The sequence below is a fragment of the Pan paniscus genome, chromosome 9 (genome assembly GCF_029289425.2).
Source record: "Pan paniscus chromosome 9, NHGRI_mPanPan1-v2.0_pri, whole genome shotgun sequence".
Classification (NCBI taxonomy): domain Eukaryota; kingdom Metazoa; phylum Chordata; class Mammalia; order Primates; family Hominidae; genus Pan; species Pan paniscus.
The window spans coordinates 29,902,366-29,928,696 of record NC_073258.2 but is presented as its reverse complement, the minus strand read 5'-3'; the positions used below and the strand labels follow the sequence as shown (position 1 = coordinate 29,928,696).

The window sequence follows — 26,331 nt, the reverse complement described above, 5'->3', positions numbered from 1 at the left end:
TTAGACAAACTAGTCTAACCACTTAAATAACTCTAATGAATATGAACTGATATCATCAGATTTAAAAGCTCTGCTGAAAACTAAATTTATTCTGAAAAGCACTGACTTGCCAGAAAAATATCTATTTTTGCAGCTTTCTTTTCACTCTATGGATAATTTAATGAGTTGCTTATTTTAATTTTACAACTGCTACCTCAGAAGTATCTCAAATTATCTTTCTTTGGCTGGTATCTTTCTCTGCTGATCTGCTACTGCTGTGTGTCTGTGTGTGTGTGTGTGTGTCTGTGTGTGTGTGTGTATGGGCGTGTGTGTCTCTGTGTGTGTTTTCTAGTGGGAATTTAACAAGCAGTGAGTCTCTTAAATTTACATGCCATAATCTATGTCAAGAACATTGCGTACTACTTAGCAATAAAAATAAACATTAGCATCTAGTGAAAGCTTACCATCATTGAGTGCTATGGAAATAGAGGTCTTAAAGAAAGAAAGATTAAATTTTTCAACAAAAAAATTTTTCCCCTTTTTGGCTTAAAGGTGATTATAATTTCAAAAATATGACATCTTTCCTCTTTTACTTTGGAATGTAGAGCTGCTGCTTTAACAAGTGTCTTTTGAGAAAGATACACGTGTTTCATAAAGATTAATACCCTTAAAACACTATGGTGCAGAGATGGAAGGATGAATTCTTTAACCCTGTCTCTAATCTCATTTGGCAATTTTTGGAGTATTCATTCTGACTTTTTAAAAATTCAGGTGGATTTTTTTTCTGCTTTCTTTCCAACATTATAAAACAATCCTATAAGAGATTTTTCTGCTATAGTGCAGACTTTATTTGTATTTCCTAGTAATAACACTTTAGATTCATATAGTACTTTGACAGTTCTCTATAGGTTTCATTTGATTTCCTTATCAGTCATGTAAGATAGGAATCACCAATCACCTTTTACAGATGAGGAAAGTAAGGTGCAGAATTATCTAACACTACACTGCCAGTAAGATGTAAAGACTAACTCAGAGTCTTTCTTCAAATTTTAAGGAAATTTGTGTTTGTTCCTCTCTAGACCATGCTGCCTTAAACTCCGCTAGGGCATCAGAGGGAGCTGTAGGCATTATTTTCTCCTATTTTGATTTATTTAATTAAATTAAAAACATTTTCTATAAATAGTTTTCAAAATTTCAGGCCTAATGGAAAGTTTTAACTAGTCTTCCTAAGACAGTCTTTCCCTCTCCCACAGTTAGACACTCAAAGAAAGCAGGACTCTTCCTCTAGTTGACATACCATCTAAGTCATAGTTGCTAATTACCCAAAAAACAAATACAAAGAATAAGAAGAACCAAAGCCAAGATGTACATTACCTTTACTTGTGAATCATAGAATCTGGGTTCTGGGAAGGTTCTCAGAGGTCACTTAGCCCAGCTCATATCTGATACATGAATTCATGCTGGCTTGTTTTCTTTCAATCCTCTGGAATTTCATCCCAGTCTTGGACACTGGGTACTTGTTTATCTTGGTAGATGTTCTGATACTTATGTGGATCATGAGCTTGGCTGATCATTTCCCATTTTGCCCAAAAGGTATACTTTCTACAGAGACTCTAGCATTCATAATTTTATTTTGTAAGTATTAATTGGCAACACATAATTTGCCATTATGTGCCAGGAACTGTATTACAATCTGGAGATTCAAGAATAAGCAAGACCAAATGGTCCCTATCTTGGTGGATCTTGTGGCCTAGAGACAAAGACTGGTCTCTTTATTTGCTCCAATCCTTAGAAGGGGACAGACTTCTGGACTCATAAGATTCCTTTCTTCAAGAGAACACAGTGAATAAGATTAAAAGCCTGAGTTTAGGCTTTACTTCCAACCGCTTGTCAGTACCCAAAAAAGTCAATCAGTCACTCTTGATCTCTGCTTCCTCACACATAAAACAAAAGAGATGTTCTCAGAATAAACTCTAAATTCCACTTCGGTTCCAAGTTTGAGTGATATAAAAGATATAGACTATAACGATTTCTTGCAGTGTAGGGGAAATTAAGGCCTAAGTTACCCTAACCTTTGGTGATTTACAATTTTGGGTGGGTACCACAAATTTTTAACTTGTTAAGAAGTATATCATGAAAAAATTCAAAGTAACATATTTGAACCCAGAATAGAAGGAATCTAGGTGTTGAACCTGTTCATTTATGGAATGATGGCTAGGAAAGTTTTAATTTAGAGAATGATCTCAAATATCTGCGGATTATTTTTAAAAGCAGGTGGTGCGATGGAAGACCTGCTATCAAATTTACTGCTTATTTTCTTTGTGCAAGCAGAAGTTATAATTTTTCAGGTCATTTCCTTTTAAAATCAAAAATATTACATCCTGAAATTGCCTGGGTCTCATGAATAATGCATTATATACACATGATAATAGATAATTAGATGGACAAGCCAAAAGAAACATGAAAGGAAGCGGGTAGCCCAAGGATTGCAGAAGGTGTGTGGGCATTTTGACATCCAGGAAATGCTATAGATCTGTCCTTAACTAACTCAGCCTGGTGGAGATAATTAAGAAAAAAAATGTGGGTGTAGAAAGACTGCAAGCCATTCCCTGGGATTGGCTAGATTGCTGCAGTAGTTCAGAAACAATTGGCACAGCCACCCACACTAGACATGATTGCCCTTTGATGAGGCAGCTATTGACTTTTATAAAGATGTCATATTTAAAATAACTTCTGATGCACTAGGCATAACAGACATCATTCTTGAATTCTATTTTAGACAAATGGCAAAATGTATTACAAAGTATTAATTTAAAAATAAAAAATCTTTAAAGTCTAGTGTCTAAAAACCAGCAGTTTAGTAACATGTAACCTCTGGATTTAACAATTCAGCCTGAAGCTGGGAGAAAGCTGTAGCTTGTATAGGACATTTTGATCCACTCTGGGCATTTCCCAGACCACTACAGGAAGTAAAAAGTTTTTAACCTTTGAGTGAATGTTAAATCCACTCCAAAATCTTCGCAACCTGGGAAAGGTGATCCAACAATTTTCCTAAATAGCGGCAGAAAATGCTCTGAGATCTTTGTTCCCAGAGTGAATGTTATAATGTTATGCTATCTAGAAATTTCCTTGTAGCACCATGCTCATCAGTACCAAAAGGAGTTAGAATTGATTCCTCCCGCTTCAAGGAAATATATCAACCACCTCCTGTCTCTAAGTAACAAGGTTACTGTGGGGAAAAAACACACAAATTAGGTGATTGCAGAAAGGTGCCACAAACATCCAAAGCCTTTGGGATAGGGCATTGCAGTGTGAGTGAATAGAGAAAAGAAAGAGAATGTGGGAAAAAATTGAGAAATAAAAAGGGAAGTCACAATGGAGTTCTAATTATACAGGGGCTCTTGAATTGACTGTTCTCTACCTTCCATGCTCATTGTTGTTCTGGCTACTTTAGTAGGAAACAATGATTTCTTCTGCTTTCACCTTCCTCCTCCGCTAAGGACTTCTTACTTGCCAATAACTTCCATAATCAATGTTTAAGAATTGCTCTGATGCCCAGTGTGGTGGCTAACACCTGTAATCCCAACACTTTGGGAGGCTGAGGTGAGTGGATCACTTGAGGTCAGGAGTTCCAGACCAGCCTGGCCAACATGGCAAAACCCTGTCTCTACTAAAAATACAAAAAATTAGTGGTTCATGCCTGTAATCTCAGCTACTTGGGAGGCTGAGGTAGGAGAATAACTTGAACCATGGAGACAGAGGCTGTAGTAAGCCGAGATCATGCCATTGCACTCCAGCCTGGCAAAAAAGAAAAAAGAAAGAAAGAAAGAAAGAATTGCTCATTGTAATGACTTTCATGCCATGGACTCAACTCTCTTGGCAGTCTGGTAAAGCTTATGTAAACCCTTCTCATAAAAATGTCTAAATGGGGCCAGGCGCGATGGCTCACGCCTGTAATCTCAGCACTTTGGGAGGCCAAGGCGGGTGGATCACTTGAGGTCAGGAGTTCCAGACCAGCCTGGCCAACATGGCAAAACCCTGTCTTTACCAAAAAAAAAAAATTAGCTGGGCGTGGTGGCACGTACCTTTAATCCCAGCTACTTGGAAGGCTGAGGCACGAGAATCACTTGTATCTGGGAGGTGGAGGTTGCAGTGAGCCGAGATCAGCCACTGCACTCCAGCCTGGATGACACAGTGAGACTTTGTCTCAAAAAAAAAAAAAAAAAAAAAAATTCTAAGTGAATGAAATAAATGTATAAGATTACAAAGGAAGCCAGTGGCATTGATGTACAGTTATAAAAACATTTAAAATAATATATTGTGTGATATAGTAATATATATGCTTTTTAATACATTAAATAAGATCTAACAGCAAGGTAAATATTATAATTTTGAAGTAATGATAAGTATCAATGTATTTTGAAATATCTATAAAACTGACGTGATATGAAGGTGTCTGTGATGTATACTGGTGAGAAAGCATGCAAATACTACTGTGTAACATTTCCCACACATATTTAACAACAGAACACTTGAGAAGCACTTATTAACACAGCATAGATTCAGAAATATTAATTTAGTAAATGTCAACATTAGCCATTGTTGTTTCCTTCCTGGCAAAAGGAAACCAGCATTGGGAGAAAACTTTTAAAATTCACATTTGCCATTAGACAAGCTGTCAAGTGGGGAAAGGACCAAATACTGAGAAGGCCAGGGTATGGTAAGCATGTTTCTATTGACTGAGCTTGCTATTACTCTAACGTTTATCTTTAGCATCACCAGCACAACCCCATTACCCTAGCAATCCATCACTCCACTGAAAAAGATAAAAAGTTCAGATTCTGGTCATTAACTCAGCATTGCTTAAGATACCTGTTCTGACCTCACTAACCCAAGAGATTACTGAAACTCTTCCTGTTTGTCATTACTACACCATGGGAAATTATAATGATGTGGGATGACATTTACTCTGCATTCATCCAGTGCTGTTATTTGTTTTGTATTTGGCATATATTACTTAACTCTTAAAGTAACTCTCAGAGATAGATTAAGAAAACTAGAGCTCAGAGAATTTAAGTAACTTGCCCAAACTAACACAGAAAATCTGAAGTGGAGAAGCTAAACTTCAAACCCAAAGTTTTCTGGTTCCAAAGTCCATTATAAAGTTGTGCCTCCCCATCTTATAGCTACCACCCAGATTTAATCTGGGTCTCCCATTATCAGACGGTTTACATACACATTTTCTTACAAGATCTTGACCACAACTCTTTGAGATGGCCATGAGTCTCACAATTCATTTCCAGGAGTGCTACTTTAGAATCATTTTGATCTTTGCTAACCGATGAGAGATTTTCAAATAGCTAATTGTCACCTACCCTTTTTGAAGCCCAGTTTTCATAATCATAAAATGGAAACAGTATTACAATGTTTTGTTAGGATCATATACATTAATAATAAAATCTAACTTTGTTGAGATCACTATGGTGAGCATTCTGCATTTCCATAGTTCATTGAATCCTCACAACAATCTTTCTAGGCTAAGATGATTATTTTTCTTTTAAAGATAAGGAAACTGAGGCATCAGTAATTAATTAACTATCTTAAATTAGCAGAGCCAATAAGTGGCAAAGCTGGGTTCAAACCTAGGTCTGTCTAATGTCAAAGCCCTTTTTTTAATCACTAATCTGCAAATCACTATTCAATCTTAGCTTTTATTATTATAATTATCATCACACTTAAAACACTATCAAGATACAGAATGATCCAGACATAAGTATATAGTCACTGAAGAGATTAGAATCTGAAACTTTTCACCTGCATGTTCTTCCTTCCACTTTAGTTTATTAACCCAATGGATGATGTCTGACTCCTTTCTTAACTTGTTTAGGGCAGTTCCAAGTTAGTTGACTTCTGAGAGTTATTGAGTAAGAAACGTTATAAATTGTTTGGATTAGGATTTAGTATGTTTAGAAGCTATTTCATAAGTTTGCCTTTGCGAACTGTTACTGGCTATAATACTGCAGATGCTGTGATGAGGAACACCCTCTCCAAAGACACACAGTGGATGACAAACCTCCAAAGCTAACATGTTGTTTACAGATATGGAGAAGAAGAGGATGGACAAGCACAGTCTAAAACGTAATTACAAGGCTTATAGTCCTTGTTGGGGACTAGAATGTTTATTGGCTTTCCTTGTGCAATTCAATGCTCTTCCTCCAAAGGATCCACTCCAAACTTGGAACTTTCCTGAAAATAGCATCTCATTTGGGAGCATGCCAGGAATTGGTGTCTGGGTCCTTTGTGTCTTTGCACCAACTCAGAACTCTGGATACTAGCTCTAGAAACTAAGCTGGGATATATTCTGGGTAAGGGAGTCGCATATCTACTTGGGCATCTTCCTGATACATTTATTTCATCCATCTTCCTCCTAGAGAGCAGCTCCTAGAAAGATGTGGTTTTAAATGAGGGATTGGATGCATACTGGTATGTCTTAGCACACAAGTCAGTGGTCTTTGCAGAGCTGCCAAAGGCATATAAGTAATCAAAGATGCGGAAGTCTATGAAGAGACTTCATCCCACCTCCACTCTGATTTATTCAGGGAAGGACACCATGAACACATAATGGATTTGATATGTCCCAGAGCTCTGAAAGCAGCCTAGCAAAAAAGGATAATCTTGAAGGACATTTTGATGTATGAAAAAGTCCACCTAAAGCTTTGTCAGAGATAACTAAGTAATATGATGGCTGGTAGACTATAAGTCCTTACCTTGGCTCAGGAACTGTATATCATTTGGTAAACTAAACTTGTAGTTCAAATTTAGATAGAAAAAGTACCTTACAAATGATCTAGTTCACTGATTCCCTTCATGCATTGAAATCACCTAAATCATCTCTTCTTTCTGAGATAAGGTCTGAATGTGTTGCCAGCTTTAGCAAACTCAGTTTGTAGCCCACTGACCTCATTTGATTGATTGGGCAACTGAGGTGCACAGTGGTAGATCTCTCAATTTATTCAATAAACAATTCTATGGCCCTTACGATATCTATCTGAACAATCTTGGGCTAGTGAAGTTGCTTGCCCAGGTTACATGGCCAGAAACTGACAGTTTTCAATTAGGACCCAAGTTCTTTTGACTACTATCTGGGCCTTAAAATAACATCATATGACAAAGATATTTCTTCTATTTCCTAATAGTCACATCAAAAGGAAACAATGGACAGTCTGTGCAAGATTTTAATTACTTTAATGTTCAAAATAAAATTAAAAAGAGATTAATTACTAAAACGTAAGCATAACAACACTTTAATAGCATTCTAATCAGATATTATTAATTTCAAAATGGTAGGACAAAATTAATTATACTTTATACTTCTTAAATATCCTATAGTTACTTTATGACTATTGAGACACTAGCTAAAACTTGAAACTTCAAGTTTTCATTGATTCCTATATTATTACTTATTTCAGAGTTACTTCATTTGGTTCTTTTATCTGAGATTTGACAACAGCTTTATTTGATTTTCAGTGACAAAATTCTTTTCACTCCTGATCCTCCACCCCAAGAAAACAACAGCAACTAATATATTTTCCCTAAAGTGATCAAGAAATAAAAGAGGAATTCTAGCCAGGCGCGGTGGCTCACGCCTGTAATCCCAGCTCTTTGGGAGGCTGAGGTGGGTGGATCACCTGAGGTCAGGAGTTCGAGACCAGCCTGGCCAACATGGTGAAACTCCGTCTCTACTAAAACTTAAAAAATGAGCCAAGTATGGTGGCCTATGCCTGTAATCCCAGCTACTTGGGAGGCTGAGGCAGGAGAGTTGCTTGAACCCAGGAGGCAGAGGTTGCAGTGAGCCAATATTGCGCCATTGCACTCCAGTCTGGGTGACAGAGTGAGACTCTGTATCCAAAAAAAAAAAAGAGGAATTCTAAAATTAATTACATCTATTAATATCCCTACTCTGAAAACGTTAGAAAATGTTTGCTCATTTAAAATTTTTATTTTTAAAACCACCTTATATTCCAACTAAATACTCTTTGGAGCAATTTCTTTGTTCCTCATATAATATCCATACATATAATTCTGCTTTTGTGATTAACTTTTATTACTACTCTTCTAAAATTGTGCTCTTATAAACATTAATTAATTAAAGAGTAAATCTGATGTTTTATAAATTCTTTCTAGAAACAGAGAGCAAAATCATATAAATAACAATATGAATTTCCAAAAGTACAATAATAAAAAGAAACATTAGAAAAAAATTAATCTAGGAAATAGTCAAGAATATGTCAAACTTGTACATACTTTTGAGATAAATTGGCATCATGTAGATTAGCATGATTCTTCTTTATGGAATTCAACTTATTTTTACTCACTTTGCTCTAATTAGTTTTTGTGTGCGGACAAGATGGAAGGTAATGGAAATTTGGCTTGCAAAGTAGTTCTAACATGATCTACATCCACAATCTGGTTATAATGCTATAAGAATATTATGTGGGAATAGTAGTTCAAATCAGTATTTAGTATCAACATAAAGGGACAAACAATGCAAAGCTAACTTAAGTTGTTTACACTTGGAACTTATTTAAATTAAAAAGGCCAGTGGATGGTCATATGTTTGGCTCATTCTTCTCAAGGCCTTCAGGAAAACATGCCTATGAAATAAAAGATCCTCAATATTAAACATTTTACTGCATTTGGGGGACACATGAAATCTGGTAATAAAGGAAGTGTTGGTCTTCATTTTTCTAATTCAGCATGCAAACTATCTTGAGGAAAACTGACTATGGTCTTAGTTTGTGTCTCAGAAATATATTTAGTCTGAATCATGGCATCGACATCTGACTTCCAAAATTGGATATCTAGCCGTGTAATACCTCACCTCCCTCACACACCACCCCCCATTCCCAGGTCATGACTACTGTCCAAGCAGCAAAAAAGAAGTAATTTCCCAGAGTACATACACGGCAGTGACTACCAACCAAACAAAAAACAATTATAGGGGCTGGAATTTAAATTAATGGCTGTACTCTCACCAATTCATTCCCCATTCCACCCCATCTCTCTGTCTTCAACTTTTATGAAACATTATATTTGTCCTATTCTTCTGTATCAGCATCAGCCTTTCCTATATCCAACTAGACTTATAACTTCTTGGTGCCTCTCACTGGCTGACTAAGGTTTCAGAAGTACCTACTTACAGCAAACACTTGTAGTAGTCTCTTTTTGGTTACAAAGTTCCTGGACAATTTCTCAAGGCGATATTATGAAGAGGAAGTAAACATTCTCCTCTGCTACCCCATTTCTTTTTAGAGTGCTAACTTTATTCTATATCTGGTTTAATGTCTTCTTGGGCCAATTGGACTGATTTTACAGACACCATAGAATATCTCCTGAGTAATGGGAACAATATTTCTGCTGATCCCATGATTTGGTCTCATTGGGTTGTTAGGCCATAATGGAGACATACTTGATGAATTTATGAAGACTTGATTCTAGGTATCATGTAGGTTAGCATAATTCTCTTTTACTGAATTCAACTTAGTTTTATTCACTTTATTCTAACTGGATTTTGTGTGCAGACCAAATGAAAAGAAATGGTTCAATTTAGGTGAAAGGTAAAGCTTCAAAAGTAGTGTAGTATTTCATAGACCTTACCTTTGAGAGAAATTATATCAGTATATAATAAGCACCTGAGAATATGAAAGCACAAATCCAATTTAAATGTGAAAGGTCTACAACTTGGGATTTTAAATGGAGTACAGAAAAGCCACTGTTTCTTAAACAATTTTGTTGAGGGGGAAAACAGTGAAAGCTAAATGTTCTATTCAAGAGTTGTTTCTTTTGAAAATAATGCTTCATTTAAAAGCTAAGGACAGAAGACGTAGCTTTGTTATGAAGGCTCATCTTTTTATTAAACAACCACTACTTTGTCTCCAAGTTGCAAGGGGGAAGATTTGTCAATCTGATTGAATCTTCCCTTTAGTTTTTCCCAACAGCTGTGTTCAGATAATTCATGACTCCTGTGTTTCCTGAGCCCTGGATAATTTCACACACATGTCTGGTTTGGGGCTCCACATTTTCAGAAAAATATAGAAATCTTGGAGGAGGTCCAGGGTAGACCAAGGGAAATGATTAATGGGTTGAAAGTTGGAGTTTATGAAGAAAGGTTGTGAGATCTGATCTTTTGCTATGAGAAAAGTCTGAGTGGTGACTTAATAACATAAGGAGGTTAGTAAGCAGCTGTTCTCCATCTTCACTAAGGTTGAATGAAATGAAATAAGATATAAATTGCAACAGGAACAAAAATGCATTACAAGTGAGGACTTCCAAGCACCAGCATTGCTGGATTCTAGATAGCTCCCCAAAAGAAGGATGTGTAGAGTCTACTTCCCTGGTCTGCAATGACAGGCCTATAAATAGTGAGGAAGATGAGATAATCTCTTAAGATCCCTTCTGGACCTATCTTTTATAGGTCTATCTATCATATTTAGAAAAATTATTTGCCTCAAACAAAAATTATCTGCCTCAAACAAAAATTATCTGATTTCCTCCCTCTCACCCTATCCACTCCTTCTCCTTTGTCTACCTTTTGTAAAACACTGCTAACCGAAATAACTGGGGACTGATTAACCGTGGTGGGCCCTCCCCAGCCTCTAAGTGCCACTCCAGCTTTGGGAGCAAGTTTCTTGTCCATCACTACCACCCCCTGGCCACTAGGGGCATGTTTACCATCATCTTTCTACACACCAAACCTACGGCAAGGGAAAATAAAACAAAACAAAACTTCCTAGACTTAACAAATTTGCAAGTGGCACCATGGATTAAAATACAACTCTTACGTCCTAGAATATGAGCGTGTAAAGGGCTAAAATGTATTTTATGCATCTGCCTGTATCAGCCCATAGAATAGCCTCCTGACAGATAGTAGATACTCAGCAATCTTTCATCAACTGAATGACTGTAACTATGAAGTGAAAGGCAACTAAAGTTGAGAAAGTCAGGAGTTTCGGATGTTTCCAAATGATTCTGTATGCCAGACTAATCTAAAGCCTAACCCATTCTTCACAACCATGCACTATTAAGGATTTCATTCTCACCATGCCTGTGCTATCTGGAGGTAGAAAGAGGGCCAGTTGCACATCCTGCTCAAGTCCTTGGTCAAAAAGACCACTAAAGAGTGCTTTGTAGATTCATGTATCAGAATTACATGAAAGTAGGCCAAATTCTTAGTGTGTGTTTTTAAAATAAGACTTTAGGAAGTTCACTTATTTTTTTCTAAATTATTTTTGCATATTCTTCTTTTTCATTTTTTTCACGAAGAATTTAAAATTTGGCTGTAGAAAATCTCTCACTCCAAACATCACACAGCCTAAATAGGTGAGTCTCAAAAATAAGCTAATGTTCATCTTTCATCTGATTCAATGTCCTGAAACCCTTTGGTTTAAATTTGTTAATTCTTCTCATGGCTTTTCTCCTAGCAAAACCAAATAATACCACAGCTATTTATTACTGTCAGCTCTAACTTATGGCCACAATCTCACATCCCTTTTGACCATGCTTATAGAAATATTACAACAAGTAAACCAAATTTATTCTTCATTATTAATTTTTAAATGTTCTCAGCACAAATCTAGTAACTTGGAGGGCTACAAGTTGATATTTCTCATATGTTTGGGGGTTTAGTCTCAACAGTTTCTTAATGGTTTCTATGCCGTTTTTCTCGATCCAACTAAATATTATTCCCAGATGGGATCAGCTTTTGACCCTCTTGTTCTACTCTCCTAGTCTTGGCCCTTCTAAAAGTTTCTTGCTGTAGTTCCTTTCTTTTGTCTGCCACTAATGGCTATGCCTGGTTACATAACTCCTGTAACAGGTGTTGACCAATTTGAACACATTTTGGTATGTTATAGAGCTATTCTTATGGTTCATAAAAAGCTTAGTGAGAACGTAACATCTCATGAATAGGGAAATTACTTCTCCCTTAAGGTTTTTCTCAGGACAGGCCTCATACAAGAATTTCAAGGATTGCGAGTGACATAGTTTAACATTGGACCAGGCCTTTCAAATTATCCAGGATGAGTTTGAAAACACCTGTGCCACTCTGCTCAACAGCAGAGTTTTCTGTTTACTTAGTATTTTCCCTATGCTAATTACGGAAAGTTTCAACAGTTTTTTTAGGCCAACTTATTTGATGCTAGACTAGACAACTTACTTTTTTTTTTCTTGCAAGGAAGACTGAAGGTAGGAGTAACTAGGAAGCTGAAATAAACATAAATATAAAATGCTTATAGTGATAGAATTGACCTCAGCCAATTAAAATTATTAATAGAAAAAACATGTCAATGTCAAGCCTACTACCTCTGTTCTCACTTGGGTAATGAGGATTAGTTTATATTTCCCGACAAGAATAGATGGGAATTCAAATTTCTTCCTGACCTTTGTCCCCCCTGGAACATTGGGTTAGGATCATATTAGAACATAACCAAAAAGAAATAAAGATTCAGACGAATTCACAATTAATTTTTAAGCCCCACAAAAGTGAAATAGGTAGCATTATTTTTTCAAGCTGTGAAACTTTCCCTCATTTTAGTAATAGAGAAAATGTTCAGATTATAAACTTGGAAACTTTGCTCCTAACATATCAATTAGGCCAGAGGCCAATTTTTAAGAAGAAGAGAAATGCATGCTCTATATTCTCAGCATCATCCTTGCCCACAATAGGGAAATAATTTTGTAAAATGTTTGATTTTAGACCTCCAAAATTATCTCTATATGCTACCTGAATTAAGCAAATAAAAAATAATATTTAGAATTCCATGCAAGGCACTGGTACAATTTTGTTTATCTTGGCTTCATTGTTTTTGAATGTAAGATGTACTTTTAAGGCAAATAAGTACATGTTTTAAGCTGGTCGCATACAGTATTGGTAATGCAATAATCACAAATCAGAAAGTTTGGAAATGCTTAGAAGTGTTAAGAGGTGTGATTCATCATGGTTATCTGAATTGGCATTTGATCTTCTTTTCTTTCTAAATATCCCTGACATTTCTGACTCCTCTGTCTTTTCCTCAGTAAAACTGCACCACACACTGGAAAGCGAAGATACACACATTTATTTATATAATGTCAAGGGAGAGTAGGAATAAGAAGATTGGCCATAGACCCACCCAATCAGAGTCTGGGAAATGAGAACACTTTTTCCTTCAGCAGAAATGCTGACGTGCCAATGTGAATTTAGCAGAAAAAAGATTTGCCATAACTTCTAAGTGAGCAGCCTTCAGAATGCTAGCTTAGATTCCTGGCATTAACTTGCCAGGTATTTTTTCAGGGAGGAAATAAATTATAATTGAGCTTAAAAACCTGAGGGTAGAACTCATTTTCAAGCAAATGTGAAGCATCAGTTTGAAGTTAACAAAGTTAAAGTTTGGAGTAGGGTTCCTCCAGTCCTTTATAATGTAGTACAAGAATTTTTTTAAAATGTATAACACTAGCCTTTTAAATTGTATTGTGCTACTAAAAGAAATTGTGCCTGCATTCAGCTTACAACCTGGGAACCAACGCAGAGGGTCTCTGGGGTAACGGTATCCAGCTTCATGCCCTCTGTCCTTTATTGCTTTCTGGTTAGCCTGCGTATTTCACATACATTAAATATTCCACAATAAACTCTGCCATCTGTGCTGTAGGGTAGTTTGTATTGGTCATGTGCTCTGTCAAGTTGACAGAGGTGCAAAGCTAAATGTGTGACACTCGAAGAATATGCATATATTTGAATAATTTGACTATTTAGTCCAACAATTTGCAAAGGCGCTCTGAATGATCACACATTCTGATAACACTTCCAAGGAACAGATAGCTTCACTTAGGGGGTGGGGGAGATGGAAGCAGGGTTATTTCTAGCAGGAATTCTTGAGTTCACTGAAGTCTTGTCCCTGGTACTTCACTGTGTGAACGTGGGTAAATTATTTCCTGGCAGAGGATCGGATTCTTCTTTTATAAAACGGGTAAATAATTTCTGTCACTAGTCTTTAGAAGTTCTAAAATAGCTAATGTTAGTGAATTCATTTTGCTAACTGTAAACCCTTAGGTAAATTGAACTGAGTATGTAATAATATTATATATTCAGTTCAACAGCACATTCTTGGTAACCACAAGAGGGTCCAGGAAAGGAAACTGTTTATAAATCTTTCCCTTTAGCAAAATTAATGTTGGAGTCTTTAGGGAAATTCTTACAGCAATAGTCTTCGCAATTATTAGGTCAAACCCCTTTGAGATTACAGAAAAACACACACACACAGAAAGCTGCCTGCAGAATTTGGGTGTGGGCTTGGTGGGAGATTCCTCTGATACCCAGTGTTGTACCCCCAAGAGAGTGTTTCTCAAAGTGTGACTTCAGATTGTCTGCATTCGAATTGCTTGTGGTATTTATTAAAATTATAACTCCTGGGCCCTGCCCCACCCCTACTAAATCACAATTTCAGGAGGAGGGACCTTCATTTTAACACTCACCCAGGTGATTTTTATGCTCCGAGGAGGTCCAGGGACTCCAAGTTAAGTACGGTACTGCTGTCTTATTCTTTATTCTAAATTTTAAGGTCTGCACAAATTGGTTGAACTAATGAGAAGAAAATTCAGCTTTAAAGCAGAAACACAGGTAGACGGTTGACAGAGTTCATCAAATGGATAATTGAAAATGTCCTCTGGACCTTAGCCATATAAGTTCTCTTCAAGGGTCTTGGCTACAGGCAAATGAGAACCCGAAAGGCTATTTGCTCTTTTGCTGCGGGCAGTGGTGGGGGTGGAGGGCGGGGGAGGATTAACTGAGCCAGTTCTGCCCCCACCCTCGAATCACCTACCCCCACTCTGGTTAAAGCAGAAGACTTTTTATTTATCTTGGCTGCCCTGGTTCGTTATTAAAAGGGTTAGCTTATACGTGTGTTTGCTGGGGCTGGAAGTGAAAACATCTGCAAAAGCATGCAATGCCCTGGAACGGAACTCTTCTAATAAAAGATGTATCATTTTAAATGCGCTGAATTTTGATTCTGGTAATTCGTGCACTAGAGTGTCTATTTCGAGGCAGCGGAGGTATCATATGACAGCGCACGTCAAGGCACCGTGGAGCCCTCTCGTGGACTCCCACCCACTTTCCCATTCACCGCGGAGAGGGCTGCTCTCGCTGCCGCTCCCCCCGGCGAACTAGCATGAAATCTCCCTGCCTCTGCCGAGATCAAATGGAGCTTCTCGCTGATGGGGTGCGAGTATTACCTCCGCCATGCAATTTCCACTATCAATAATTTAACTTCTTTGCTGCAGAACAGAAGGAGTACATACCGGGCACCAAAGACTCGCGCCCCCTCCCCCCTTTAATTAAGCGAAGGGAACGTGAAAAAATAATAGAGTGTGGGAGTTTTGGGGCCGAAGTCTTTCCCGGAGCAGCTGCCTTGATGGTTACTTTGACAAGTAGTGACTGAAAAGGTGGGTTTGTTTTCTTTCTTTCTCTTTCCGTTTTTCTGTTTGGTCGGCTAGAAAGCGTGTGGCTTTAGCGAGGTCTGTCATTGCCTGGGCTTCCTGGCTGGAACAAGTAACTTGGTGTAACGTTATCTGGGGGCGTTCATCAATAAAAAATGCTGTTATTATCTTGATTGAATTCCTATTAGGCAAACTCTAGAGAGGTCAGTGCGCGAACTCTGTTTAAGCCGGCGTGTTTAAGGCAGCAGAGTAAACCAATAGCCCCCATGCTCTGTGCGATTTCATTGTGTGCTCGCGTTCGCAAGCTCCGTAGTGCAGGAAGGTGCGGGAAGGTGTGTCTGTGGCCCGGGAAACGCACGCCCTCTCCCAGAGAACTTGGGTGCTGGGATGGGGAGGAAGGGGAGAGTTGAAAGCTAGGGGAGCGAGACCTCGGGGCGTGCGATTCTCACTCGCTCCCTCCCGCCCCAGCGCCCACAGCCGGGGTTTCTGCAGAGGGCGCGGGACGCGGGGTTCCCCGGGGCTGAGGCTGGGGCTGGAACACCCCTCGAAGCCGCGGGCGTCCTGTCCAAGGCGCCCCAGGAGGGCGCAGGACTCGCAGGGCGATGTCGCGGGGCCCTAGGGGAGGAGGTGAGGACAGGCCCCGGGGGAGCGGGGAGTCCCGGGCGCCCCTCGGTTCCCCGCGCGAGGAAAAGACGCGGCGTTCCCTTTAAGCGGCCGCCCCGAACGGGTACCGGTAGCGCGGGCGAGCGGGGGGCGGGGGGCGGGGGGCGGGGGGGCGGCGCCGTTTGACCAATCGAAGCTCAACCGAAGAGCTAAATAATGTCTGACCCGGGCGCAAGGCGCAGCCTGGAGCTCCGGGTCCCCGCCGCTGCCGCCGCCGCGCCCGGGCGCACCCGCCCGCTCGCTGTCCCGCGCACCCCGTAGCGCCTCGGGCTCCCGGGCCGGACAGAGGAGCCAGCCCGGTGCGCCCCTCCACCTCCTGCTCGGGGGGCTTTAATGAGACACTTGAATGCAGCTGCCACCGCTGCTGTGGGGCCGGCGGGGAGGAGCACGGCGACGGGGACCGGGGCTGGGCGCTGGAGCCAGAATGGGAACCACGATGTGACTCCGCCGCCGGGGACCCTTGAGGTTTGTGTGGACCCCGAGGTAGGCAAGCGCCGGGAATGGGGCTTGGTGCAGGAGCTGCCCGTCCGCGGGAGAGAGTTGACTGGGGGATCCCCCACCCCAAAGTTGTGGGACGAGGCCAGTCTCCTTCTTTCCTCCCCTCCGGTAGAAGGGACGATTTGGAGTTACTCTTGGGGAGTTTTCTCCCCCATCCCACAACCCAGAAGGTCAGCCGGCACCAACAGGGAAAAAGGGACCCGGGGAAGTCACGAAGTAGAGGAGAGAAGGCCTGGAGGAGACCCAGAGCTGCGTGATGGGAGCAAAGACGGCGACCCGGGGATCCCTTGCAGCCCTCCCCCAGCCCAGGAGTAGTCGAGAGAGACTTAGGGGGCCAGAGCTGTCGCGGGTCCTGACTGAGGGGAGGGTGCTGGGGCTAGGCTAGGAATCCTTCCAGGGGGGTGGGTGGTCCCCGCGCCGACTTGCGGGGGGAGTGGGAGGGAAGCTTGCGCCTTCAGCCCGCATCCCTTCCCCGGAGCTGCACACGGCTACCTGCTCCCCAGGAGTTGAGACTGAAGTGGACTTACAAGTCCGAAGCCAATGTAGCTTGGAAAACTTGGGAGGCGGAATTCCTACCGCTGGGAACTGAAAGGGTCTGCGACACTCTCGGGCAGGCCGAACCCACATCTCTACCCATCCTGCGCCCCTCTTCTGAAGCGCCCTCCAGGGAAGTTAAGAGTTTTGACTTTCGGGGAGTGGATGGGATGTACGTGGGGGATTCTTGATTCGGGTTAGTCTCTGGGGATGCAGAGCCGGGAAGAGGAATGGGTGAGTGAGTTACTCCTGGAAAGAAATAGCTGAGGACTGGGGGCTCTGTGCCTGACGGGCAAGAAGAAGGGGAGATTACAGACTAGGGGCATCCCTAAGGAAGAAGCCTCGGGGCTGCGAGGGTGAACTGGAGGATGCAGTGTTTGTGTGTTGGGGGTAGAGCGGGGATGAGGGACCGGGGTGGAGGGGAGGCGAGGAGGAGGAGGGGACCCAGAGAACGAAGCTAGGGAAGGTAGAGGGTGCCCTCTGCCGGCCATGCTGCCAAAAGCAGCTACTGGGGGCGGGAGGCTGGGGGTGGGGAAGTGGTAAAGGAAGGTTTTGCGGGATCCCTTAGAGAGCTGGTAGGAGGGACTTGTTGAATGGTGCTGCTGACTCCAGCTCGGTGGGGCGTGCGACTCGTCGTCGGTGGATTTTGACTCCTCGTTCTTGTTTGGCTTCTATGCAAGTTTTCCTCGCGCTGGGGGAGCTTTGATAAGCCTCGATTGGCGGTGTGTTAGGGCTTCTTGGATCTTATTTTAGGGTCCTCTAGTTATCCTGCACTTACTCCTTAATGTCAGTAGCAACCAAAGAACATTTTCCGACAAGCACGCAGGAATGTTCTTGGCCAGAAGCAAAGAAAGGCATATTTCTGAGTGTTTATTAATCCTCCTAGTAATCTTTTAAAGCAAAGTAATATGTAATTGGGAACGTTGATTTTCTAACTGCATATAAAAGGCGACATGATATTAAATGAGACCCCTCCCTACTGGCTCAATATCCTGCAAAATCTCTCTCTCCCCTTTATTATTATCGAAAAATCTATTTTTATATGAGTTTGTTGTAAGGTCAAAAGCCATTTTGGTCTTACAATTTGATATGTCTTTACATTTTAACTTATTGAGGCATAATTACAGATTTAATTTGTATGAACGTGTGTGCCTTCAATGCTTATCTCATGCAACCTAATTTTTAGGTTGGAGATTTCTGATGTTATGGCATGTAGGGTTTCAAGGCATTACACATAATAGGTAACATAGCATGTTGAAATTACACCACAAAGTTTTGACCCTGGGAACAGCACCTTTTAAAAACAATCACTAAACTCCTGTTCCTGTTTTCTGATTTTGCAAATGCCTTGCTTAAGACTTTTTTTTTTTTTTTTTTTTTTTTTTTTTTTTTTTTTTTTGGTAAATTTACCTCTGGGTTAGCAGGAGAGGTAAGAGAAAGGAAAGAGACACTTGTTGAAATGTAACCATAACCTTTACTGGAATTTAAAACATGTTGGTCACCATTACTGGAATTCCAGGGCCATAAAGTCGTTGTCTTTTTTTTCTTCTACTTCATTTTGTAAAATGTGATAAATGTTGGTAAATATAGACCAGTAGTAAGTATTATGACACGAAAAGCATTATGTATGTGGAACTATTTTAAGTTATTACAGAACATTTTCTATTTATAAATGATATAAGCAGAAAGAAATGATTTCCAGATAAACAAGGCTTACGTACATGTTTTGAAGCATTAGAACATTGCAGACACTCTTAGACATCACATTTTTTAAAGCAAAATAACAGTAATTTTTCACATACCTTTGGAGCCTTTCATAGCCCATTCAGAGCTGAGTTAGTAGCTGGAAGTTTCCTTTATTTTAAGGTGATATTTTAAAACCATTTAACAGGTATAGTAGGTCAACATTGGTGCATCCAGAAAATGAAGCATTTAGGAAATCTGTTTCAGTGTCTTTTCAATGTGTGTAACTTTTACTTGCAAACCAATGGAACCAAGAAAGTCATCATTTGCCTAAAATGCAGTCATCACCTCAAATGATTCATTTATACTATGTGAGTTAATTGCCTTAATCTCATTAATGGCCAAGGAGGGAAGGGAGGTCCTGGGGTATTTCTTGTTCATTTTGACTCACCAGGAGGGAAAATCCTGTAAAAAAAGAAATGCAAATTTCTAAAATCCTGGCTCAAAGTCCGTGGGTTTCCTGTTTAAAAGGGGCACCATGAAAATGTAAGCTATTCCCTTTTTCCTGGAATCTTTAAGAGTCCCAGCTTTTCAATAGTCAAAATGTAGATGATTGATATCATTTCTTATATGAATAGCACTGGTTTGTAGTTCAGCACGCACAGTGAGCTGGGCACGCCCACCTGATAGTATAGCAGAGAACTTGTTTACATTCTTTTTACATTCATCTTCTAAAACCTGGGGCGCTCTCTCTCTCTCTCTCTCTGTGTGTGTGTGTGTGCGCGCACGCGCGCGTGTGTGTAGAGGGGGAGAGGGAGAGAGAGAGAGAGAGAGAGAGAGAGAGAGAGAGAGAGAGAGAACTGTGAACTGTGAAATATAACACAGCCAGCAGCTTTGGGTCTCAATCGTAGACTTACTCTTAAGGAAATTGAAGATTTACAGAATGGAAAGGTCATGTTCAAGTAGTTTATTAACATTTTGAGATGTAGGAAATTAATCCCGGAGTAGAGAAGAATTTCAGACTTCCTGAATAAAAACAGACAGCATAGAGAGTGGATGATAGCTAAACTCTGAATATCTTTTGAGAAGAAAGGCACTCCCATTTCAGGTGCCCATAATATGGATTTGATTTTAGTGATTAAAACATTAATTTTCAACTTGCATCTCCCTGTGTGGAAGAGTTCAATTTGTGTGAGGGGTCTCGCCTATCCAACAAAAGTGAATATGTCCCTTTTATAGGGTAATTGCTAACTTGTCTCAACTTGTTTTCAAACAATTGTTATAGAGCACTCAGTTTCCACTAATTGCAAAATTGTTGCTTAATTGAAGGACTCTCAGCCATCTAGTGCAGCCATTCAGCCACTGGCAGGCTCTGTGATCTCAAACTGTGAATTGCATTTTAAAGAGGAATCGAGGAGAGAATTCTGTGGAATTCTAGGTTTTAAGTGCTGGCTGTTGTTCAATGGAAGAGGAAATCATTTGAACAAGAATCGCATCAAGTTGTGTTGTGATAAATTTTCTTTATTAGGATGAATAACATGCACAGATGAGCTTCAAAAGTGAATGAGCAAACTTACTGGTTACACTCTGCATCCATTTACTCTGTTTAGTATAGAGTAATGTTAAGCAATAAATGATGCTGGCAAATGAAATCCGTATGTTATTTGCATGTGGTATTTAAACCTAGGAAACATAGAGTGGCTTTGGTATTTGTAGGCTTAGTCATGTGTGTCCTAAACGTCCTCTTACACTTCTACTTAAGGCATAGAATTATTTAATCCTAAATAATTTTATACTTAAGTGCCTCACTGGATTTCCAGAATATTTACACTGTAAAGACTTAGAAAGGTCATGAACCCAATTATTGACTATATGGAATCATTATTGATGGCAGATGCAAAATGGAGCTCACTAATGTACTGACATTGAAAACCTTTTGCAGGGGAGAGGAGGGGGAGTGGTAAATGTGTGTGTTCTTTAAGTGGAACAGGAAGGTATTCTCTTTTCTGTAGAAAAATTTGAGTATCTGGTCAGATAAGTGTGGAAGCTTTCATTTAAATTAAGTATTTAAGTTCAAGTAGAAGCTCTAGGGCACTTATCCTCTTGATGAGACAAATCTTATCAAATATACTAGATGCTAAGAAGTGGCTCATTGCCCTGATGTCTCATTTATAGATTGATGTTTGAGGATGGGTTGCATTAAGTGAGTTAGGGGGCTGGGTGTGGGACAGGAGAACGATTGGAAGGAAGCAAAGTAAATTTACAAGCTTTAGTGACAGCCATAATAAAGTAAAAGTTTATTTCCAGAGAGCCTAGAGAGTAAGGAACGTTATATAGTTTTCCCCAAAGGTTCACTTGAAAGAACTTTTCATTGGTTGTCATGGTAGTAATGTCCTGATTTTGAAATCTCCCAGAACCTAGTAGCTCTTAAACATGCTTTCATCTTGGTTCCTTTGGTCTGACGGAAACTTTATGACGACCCTCTGTGTTTTTGACATGCCTCTGCATTTTTGGAGAGAGGAGGTCAGGCAAGGGAGGATTTCTTAAAACTAAGACAGTATAGTAAGGAAACATAAAATTATATGATAAAAAATCACTGAACTTCAAATTGACTTACTGAAATAAAACCTAGAAGGCAACCTGTCGTTTAATTACAACTAGCTTGTATAAAATTAAAATTTATAAAATGGGAATTCAAAGAAAATAAACGGGCAGTTCCAAGTAATTTAAGCAACTCACCAAAAATTGAAGTAATAGTGCCACCTAGAGAACAAAATCACCAGCTTTACCAGCCAAATGGCTTATTTCCATATGAACCATTTTTCCAACGCTACAGTTACTAGGATTTCCTTGTTACCATATTCAGATCTTGTGAGTGTGTATGGGGGTGGGGGGTGCATGTGGAATTACAGATGAAATTTTAAAATAAGCAGATCCACAATTTGATATATTCACTAAATCCTTTTAACGTTGTAATGTAGCCAAATGTAGAATAGCATGCCAGGAATCAACGGCTAGCATCCTTTTTAACATTTATTATTTTCATGGATATGTACCAAACCGAACCATTGAGTATAAAGGTTCTGATTTTATTTATTTGCTACAGGCAATTCATTATACTTTCTGAGATACAATAACACCAAATAATTTGAGTAGAGAGACCTTTAAGAATGTTTTCGATTTATGATCTACCTTTAACTTTAATGATCTCAGAAGATGTGAGAATAAAATAAAGTCAAATATAAGCAGGATTTTAAACACACACAAAAAAAACAAAACAAAACAAAAACAAGAAAAAGGAAGAAAATTATAAGGATTGCCTTAACCTTAGAATAGATGAAGGTATACATCTGAGCTAGCACCAAAAAAAAAAAAAAAAAGTTATGGAACCAGGAACCAATAATTACAAATTGACTTAAAATTCTTGGATGACAAAAATCTATATTTAGTTCATTTTTGCATGCGCCCACAACAGCATCCAAAACAGTTCTGGTAGCAGGGGAGGCACTTTGATAAATGTTGCTGAATGCACTAATAGATTGATTAATGGCTGCTTCAGATTATCACTAGTGATGTAGACAGAAACTTCATGAAAATGGTTTGTCTTGCTGGAAGAAAGGCAGAAATTGGAGGAAAAGGTTTAATAATATTTTTCCCCAGTACCTATTATAAAAGTCATTTAGTTGGCTTAGTTCTATAATTTCTTATGTGTAATTTGATTCACTCATGAAATTGTGAATATATGAAATGTTAAAGTTGATTTAGACAGCAACTATAAGCTTGTGGATTTTCTTTTAAATGTCTTCAAATTTTTAAATGCCAGTGGAGATGCCAGCGACTGTGCTTCAGGGAGTAGAATATAGTATATCTTAAATTTGTGCCAATTTCTGGTAAGCAGAGAAAAAATTGCATGATAACCAAAGAAAGTCATATTGTTTGTGCTTTGTGTTATTCATGGAAGCAATCGGGTGCAGAAAACTTTCTTTTTCAGAAAAAAAAATTACTAAAATAAAGGTGCGTGTGTGTATGCACATATATCTAAAGGGAGAGAGGGAGAAGGAAACTTACTAAATAAAATTTTTGCCACATGGGATTTAGTCTAATCAGTCTTGGTTTTGGAGTTGCTATCATCAGTAGTTCCATTTTGTGATTCTTTCTTTCTGCCTTCATGTGCCTTTGAAAACTGAAACTATGCCCAAATTAAAACAAGTTTTTCTGTCTTTTCACATGTTCACTTATTTCTTGAATGTGTTTTTAAACACAGACAAACTTCTTTTACATCATGTAGAATCTGAAGGTCGAGAAATTTGCAGTCATTTTGCTGGAGAGAGATGCTTGGCGGAGTCCCAGGCCACATTCCTAGGCCAAACTCTCGAAGGTATTCCTCTTATGCAACATTGGGAAAATACATCCAGCACCGACATGTTGGCTGATAATGTGTCTGAAGGCACAGACGATATGCTTATCATATGAAACATAAAGCCAGCAGATATTGCAGACATTCTGTTGAATGATAGAATCTGGATCATTTACATTTACTTAAATGTAAAATACTATGATTAAGTTCAAAAACATCAATTTAGGAGAGAATAGAGAGGTGCAGGCACGGTTTTAGGGGATGACTTATCAGCAGATTGTAGAAAGGAAGCTTGAATGTTTTAAATTAACTGCAAGTTCAGTATAAGCCAGTGGTGTGACAAGAGGCTGTTATCATAGCTACTGAAATTTTGGGCTGCACTGCTAGAAATATAATACTGAAATGGAGAAGCTAATAATTCTTCACTTTTTAAATAGACTGTATCTAGAATATTATCATCAGTTCAAGGAAATGAAATAAGTTGTTTTAGGTACATCATCGATAAATTAGTGTACATTCAAATCACTGTGACCAGGATGCATAGGGAATTTGAAAGCATTGCATGTGAGCAATGGTTGAGGGGACTTGGAATGGATGACTTAGGGACAAGAAAACTTAGGCTGGAATGGCAAGTGGTTTTTGAATGTTGGGTTGAGAAGAATTCTAAAACTGTGAAGGATTAGTAAAAATAACGTTCAGATTGCTAATGCCTACTGTGGCTGGGAGATTAGAGTGTCAACATGTGTGATGTATTTTTGACATCCTTATTTTGAGGATGGGCTTCAAAGATTTGACGAACTGTCATAAGTGTAATTTGTGTTGCTTCAGAGAGCAGTTCTAGAACCAATGACGTAAATTTAGATACTCTACATGGTAGTTAGAAAACTTTCCATAATTTAATTTAGCAAATATTGAATGCTCACTGCATACAGAGCACTTTATTAGAGGAATATATAATAAAGAAAAAAGAGGTCTGGTGTGGTGGCTCATGCCTGTAATCCCAGCACTCTGGGAGGCTGAGGTGGGAGGATCACTTGAGCCCAGGAGATCATTACCAGTCTGGACAACATAGCAAGACCCCATCTCTACAAAAGACAAAAAAAAATTATCCAAGCCTGGTGACAGGCACTTGTAGTCCCAGCTACTTGGGAGGCTGAGGCAGTAGGATTGTTTGAGCCCAGGAGGTTGGGGCTGCAGTGAGCCGTGATTGTCCCACTGCTCTTCAGCCTGGGTGACAGAGTGAGACCCCGTTGGAGGGAAGGAAGGGAAGGAAGGAAGAAAGGTAGGAAGGCTGAAATGAAACTCTTTTAGAAATGACACTAAAATGGGAGGTTGGAGTAAGGTATTTTCTGAAGTGCCTTTGTACTTGTTTTTTTCTAATGCATTGGCCATAAGTCTGCTCCTTATTTATAGTCCATAAACAATCCTAATGAGAACAGTTATATATTTCTGCCTTTGAATCATCTACTTGATGTGTTTAGCATCATGAATTGAGTATCAGAAATCCCTCCCATTTCTTTGCAAAGCGCTGTATTTTAATTTTCCTTATTTGTATACAGATTCTCAAAATTGGCTATTTTTCCTTTGGGTTAGACAGAACAGAATGTCTGGAAAAAAAAGAGTTCTTATCAAATTCAGGTGCCCAAATTGCTTAAGAAATTAACTTTTGAGGTTATATTTTCTTAGGGTTCAATAGCTAAACTAAGAAAACTTCTCACCGTTCACCTTCACCTTTTGGAAACCACAAAATCTTCAGATATTACAGTTTTCCAAAGAGTTTCTCTTTTTAAATATAAACTAAAAGGAATTGACTCCTCCCCCAACTCCCTCAGGCCTCAGCATGGATAGAGTTATTTTTTTTCTTTAATAATTTATTTATAACTTATTTTGCTCTTCTGTAGAATAGTTGGAGATTAAGCAACATGGCCATGACATAAAATGCAAGTTAGACCAAAAGATGAGCAGCCCACTCCAAGTATGAATGAGTACTTATTCTTTGTGATCTCTCATACTGCTTTTAGGTATTAATAGTGTCAGTCAGCAAAGCAAACAGTTTAATATTTACATCTTCTTTAGGATATCATATATTTTATAGTTTGTATGTGTTCTTGCCTGTATGTTTTCTTCTGTTTCAAATTCTTTTTTCTTAAAGTAACAATGTTATACGTAGCAAATGGTTCTTTCATTAATTCATTTGTTAATTCACCGTGCATTAATTGAGTGCCCAGTGAGTGTCAGGCCCTGGGCTACTTGGATTTCTTTTCCCTGTATTGATCCATATATCTTCAGGTGCTCCTTGATATGGCTCTCCATTGACTCTCTCATATAAGGCTTTCATTACCTATTCACATACTCCCTCCCAAAGAGGACTGGTCCAAAAGTAAAATCTTGAGCAAATTCTCTGAGTTATTTCAGAACTTCTTGCCCCCAAACTGTATTTTTAATTATTGACTGGTAGCATTTTGGAATAACTTACCTCTCTTTTTTAAAGATTGAACTTCTTTATCTTCTCTGATTTTCAGGTGTCAGTTTGTGTACAAATTGAGACAATAAAAATGTTTGTTAGACATTGTCTTAAAGCATTTTGCTATCTGAGAATCTTTCATGAAGAACTCTTTTTAACAATGACTCTATAGCAGAAGCCACAGTAGAGGGAGAACTTCTGAATCAAAGATGGTGTTTGAGTCTATGATTTTATGATGGATGTTTTTTTTTTTTTTACATACAAGGATATGCATGGGTCTTTTAGTATTCAGGAATCTGTTCTTCACTTGACAGTATTTATAAATTGTGTGTTTCCCCCTAAAAAAACTTAAATTGTGAGAATACTTCCATTTACTAGAAGTTGGTTAATGATTATGCCAAATAAGGAAAAGAAGACAGAAAAATCAGTTTAGTGAATACTATTTTGCCTTTACATGTAGTAATTTAGTAACAGTATCTCTTTGGGGTTTACTAGAAACCACTTTTTAATCCAATAGGTCTCCTTTCGTTGTGAAGTCAGGAGGTGATTTTGCTTAAATGTGTAGTATAGGAATCTATATGTGGTGTTCAAGGATCATGTAAATATGCTGATATAATCGGAGCACAATTTGGCATCATTAACTCAGAAATATTTAAACTCTTGCTATACAACATGGAAGCAAACT

The 26,331-nt window shown here is 39.1% G+C and overlaps 1 protein-coding gene across 8 annotated transcripts in view; it reads left to right on the top strand.

Moving 5' to 3' along the window:
• Positions 1 to 26,331, top strand: part of BDNF (brain derived neurotrophic factor) — a 66,934-nt gene that overhangs the window by 5,319 nt on the left and 35,284 nt on the right. Inside the window, exon 1 of one of the 8 annotated variants that reach the window (XM_063608136.1) lies at positions 15,117 to 15,453. The exons of 5 other annotated variants lie outside the window; for them this stretch is intronic. Coding sequence is in view for 2 of the 3 variants with exons in the window: in XM_008955892.5 (XP_008954140.2) it covers positions 16,444 to 16,593 (150 nt within the window). In the remaining variant the exon portion in view is untranslated. Of the gene's footprint in view, positions 1 to 15,116; positions 15,454 to 16,242; positions 16,594 to 26,331 lie in introns of those variants that run through there. 2 more of the 8 variants (XM_008955892.5, XM_008955894.6) reach the window with 2 other exon arrangements.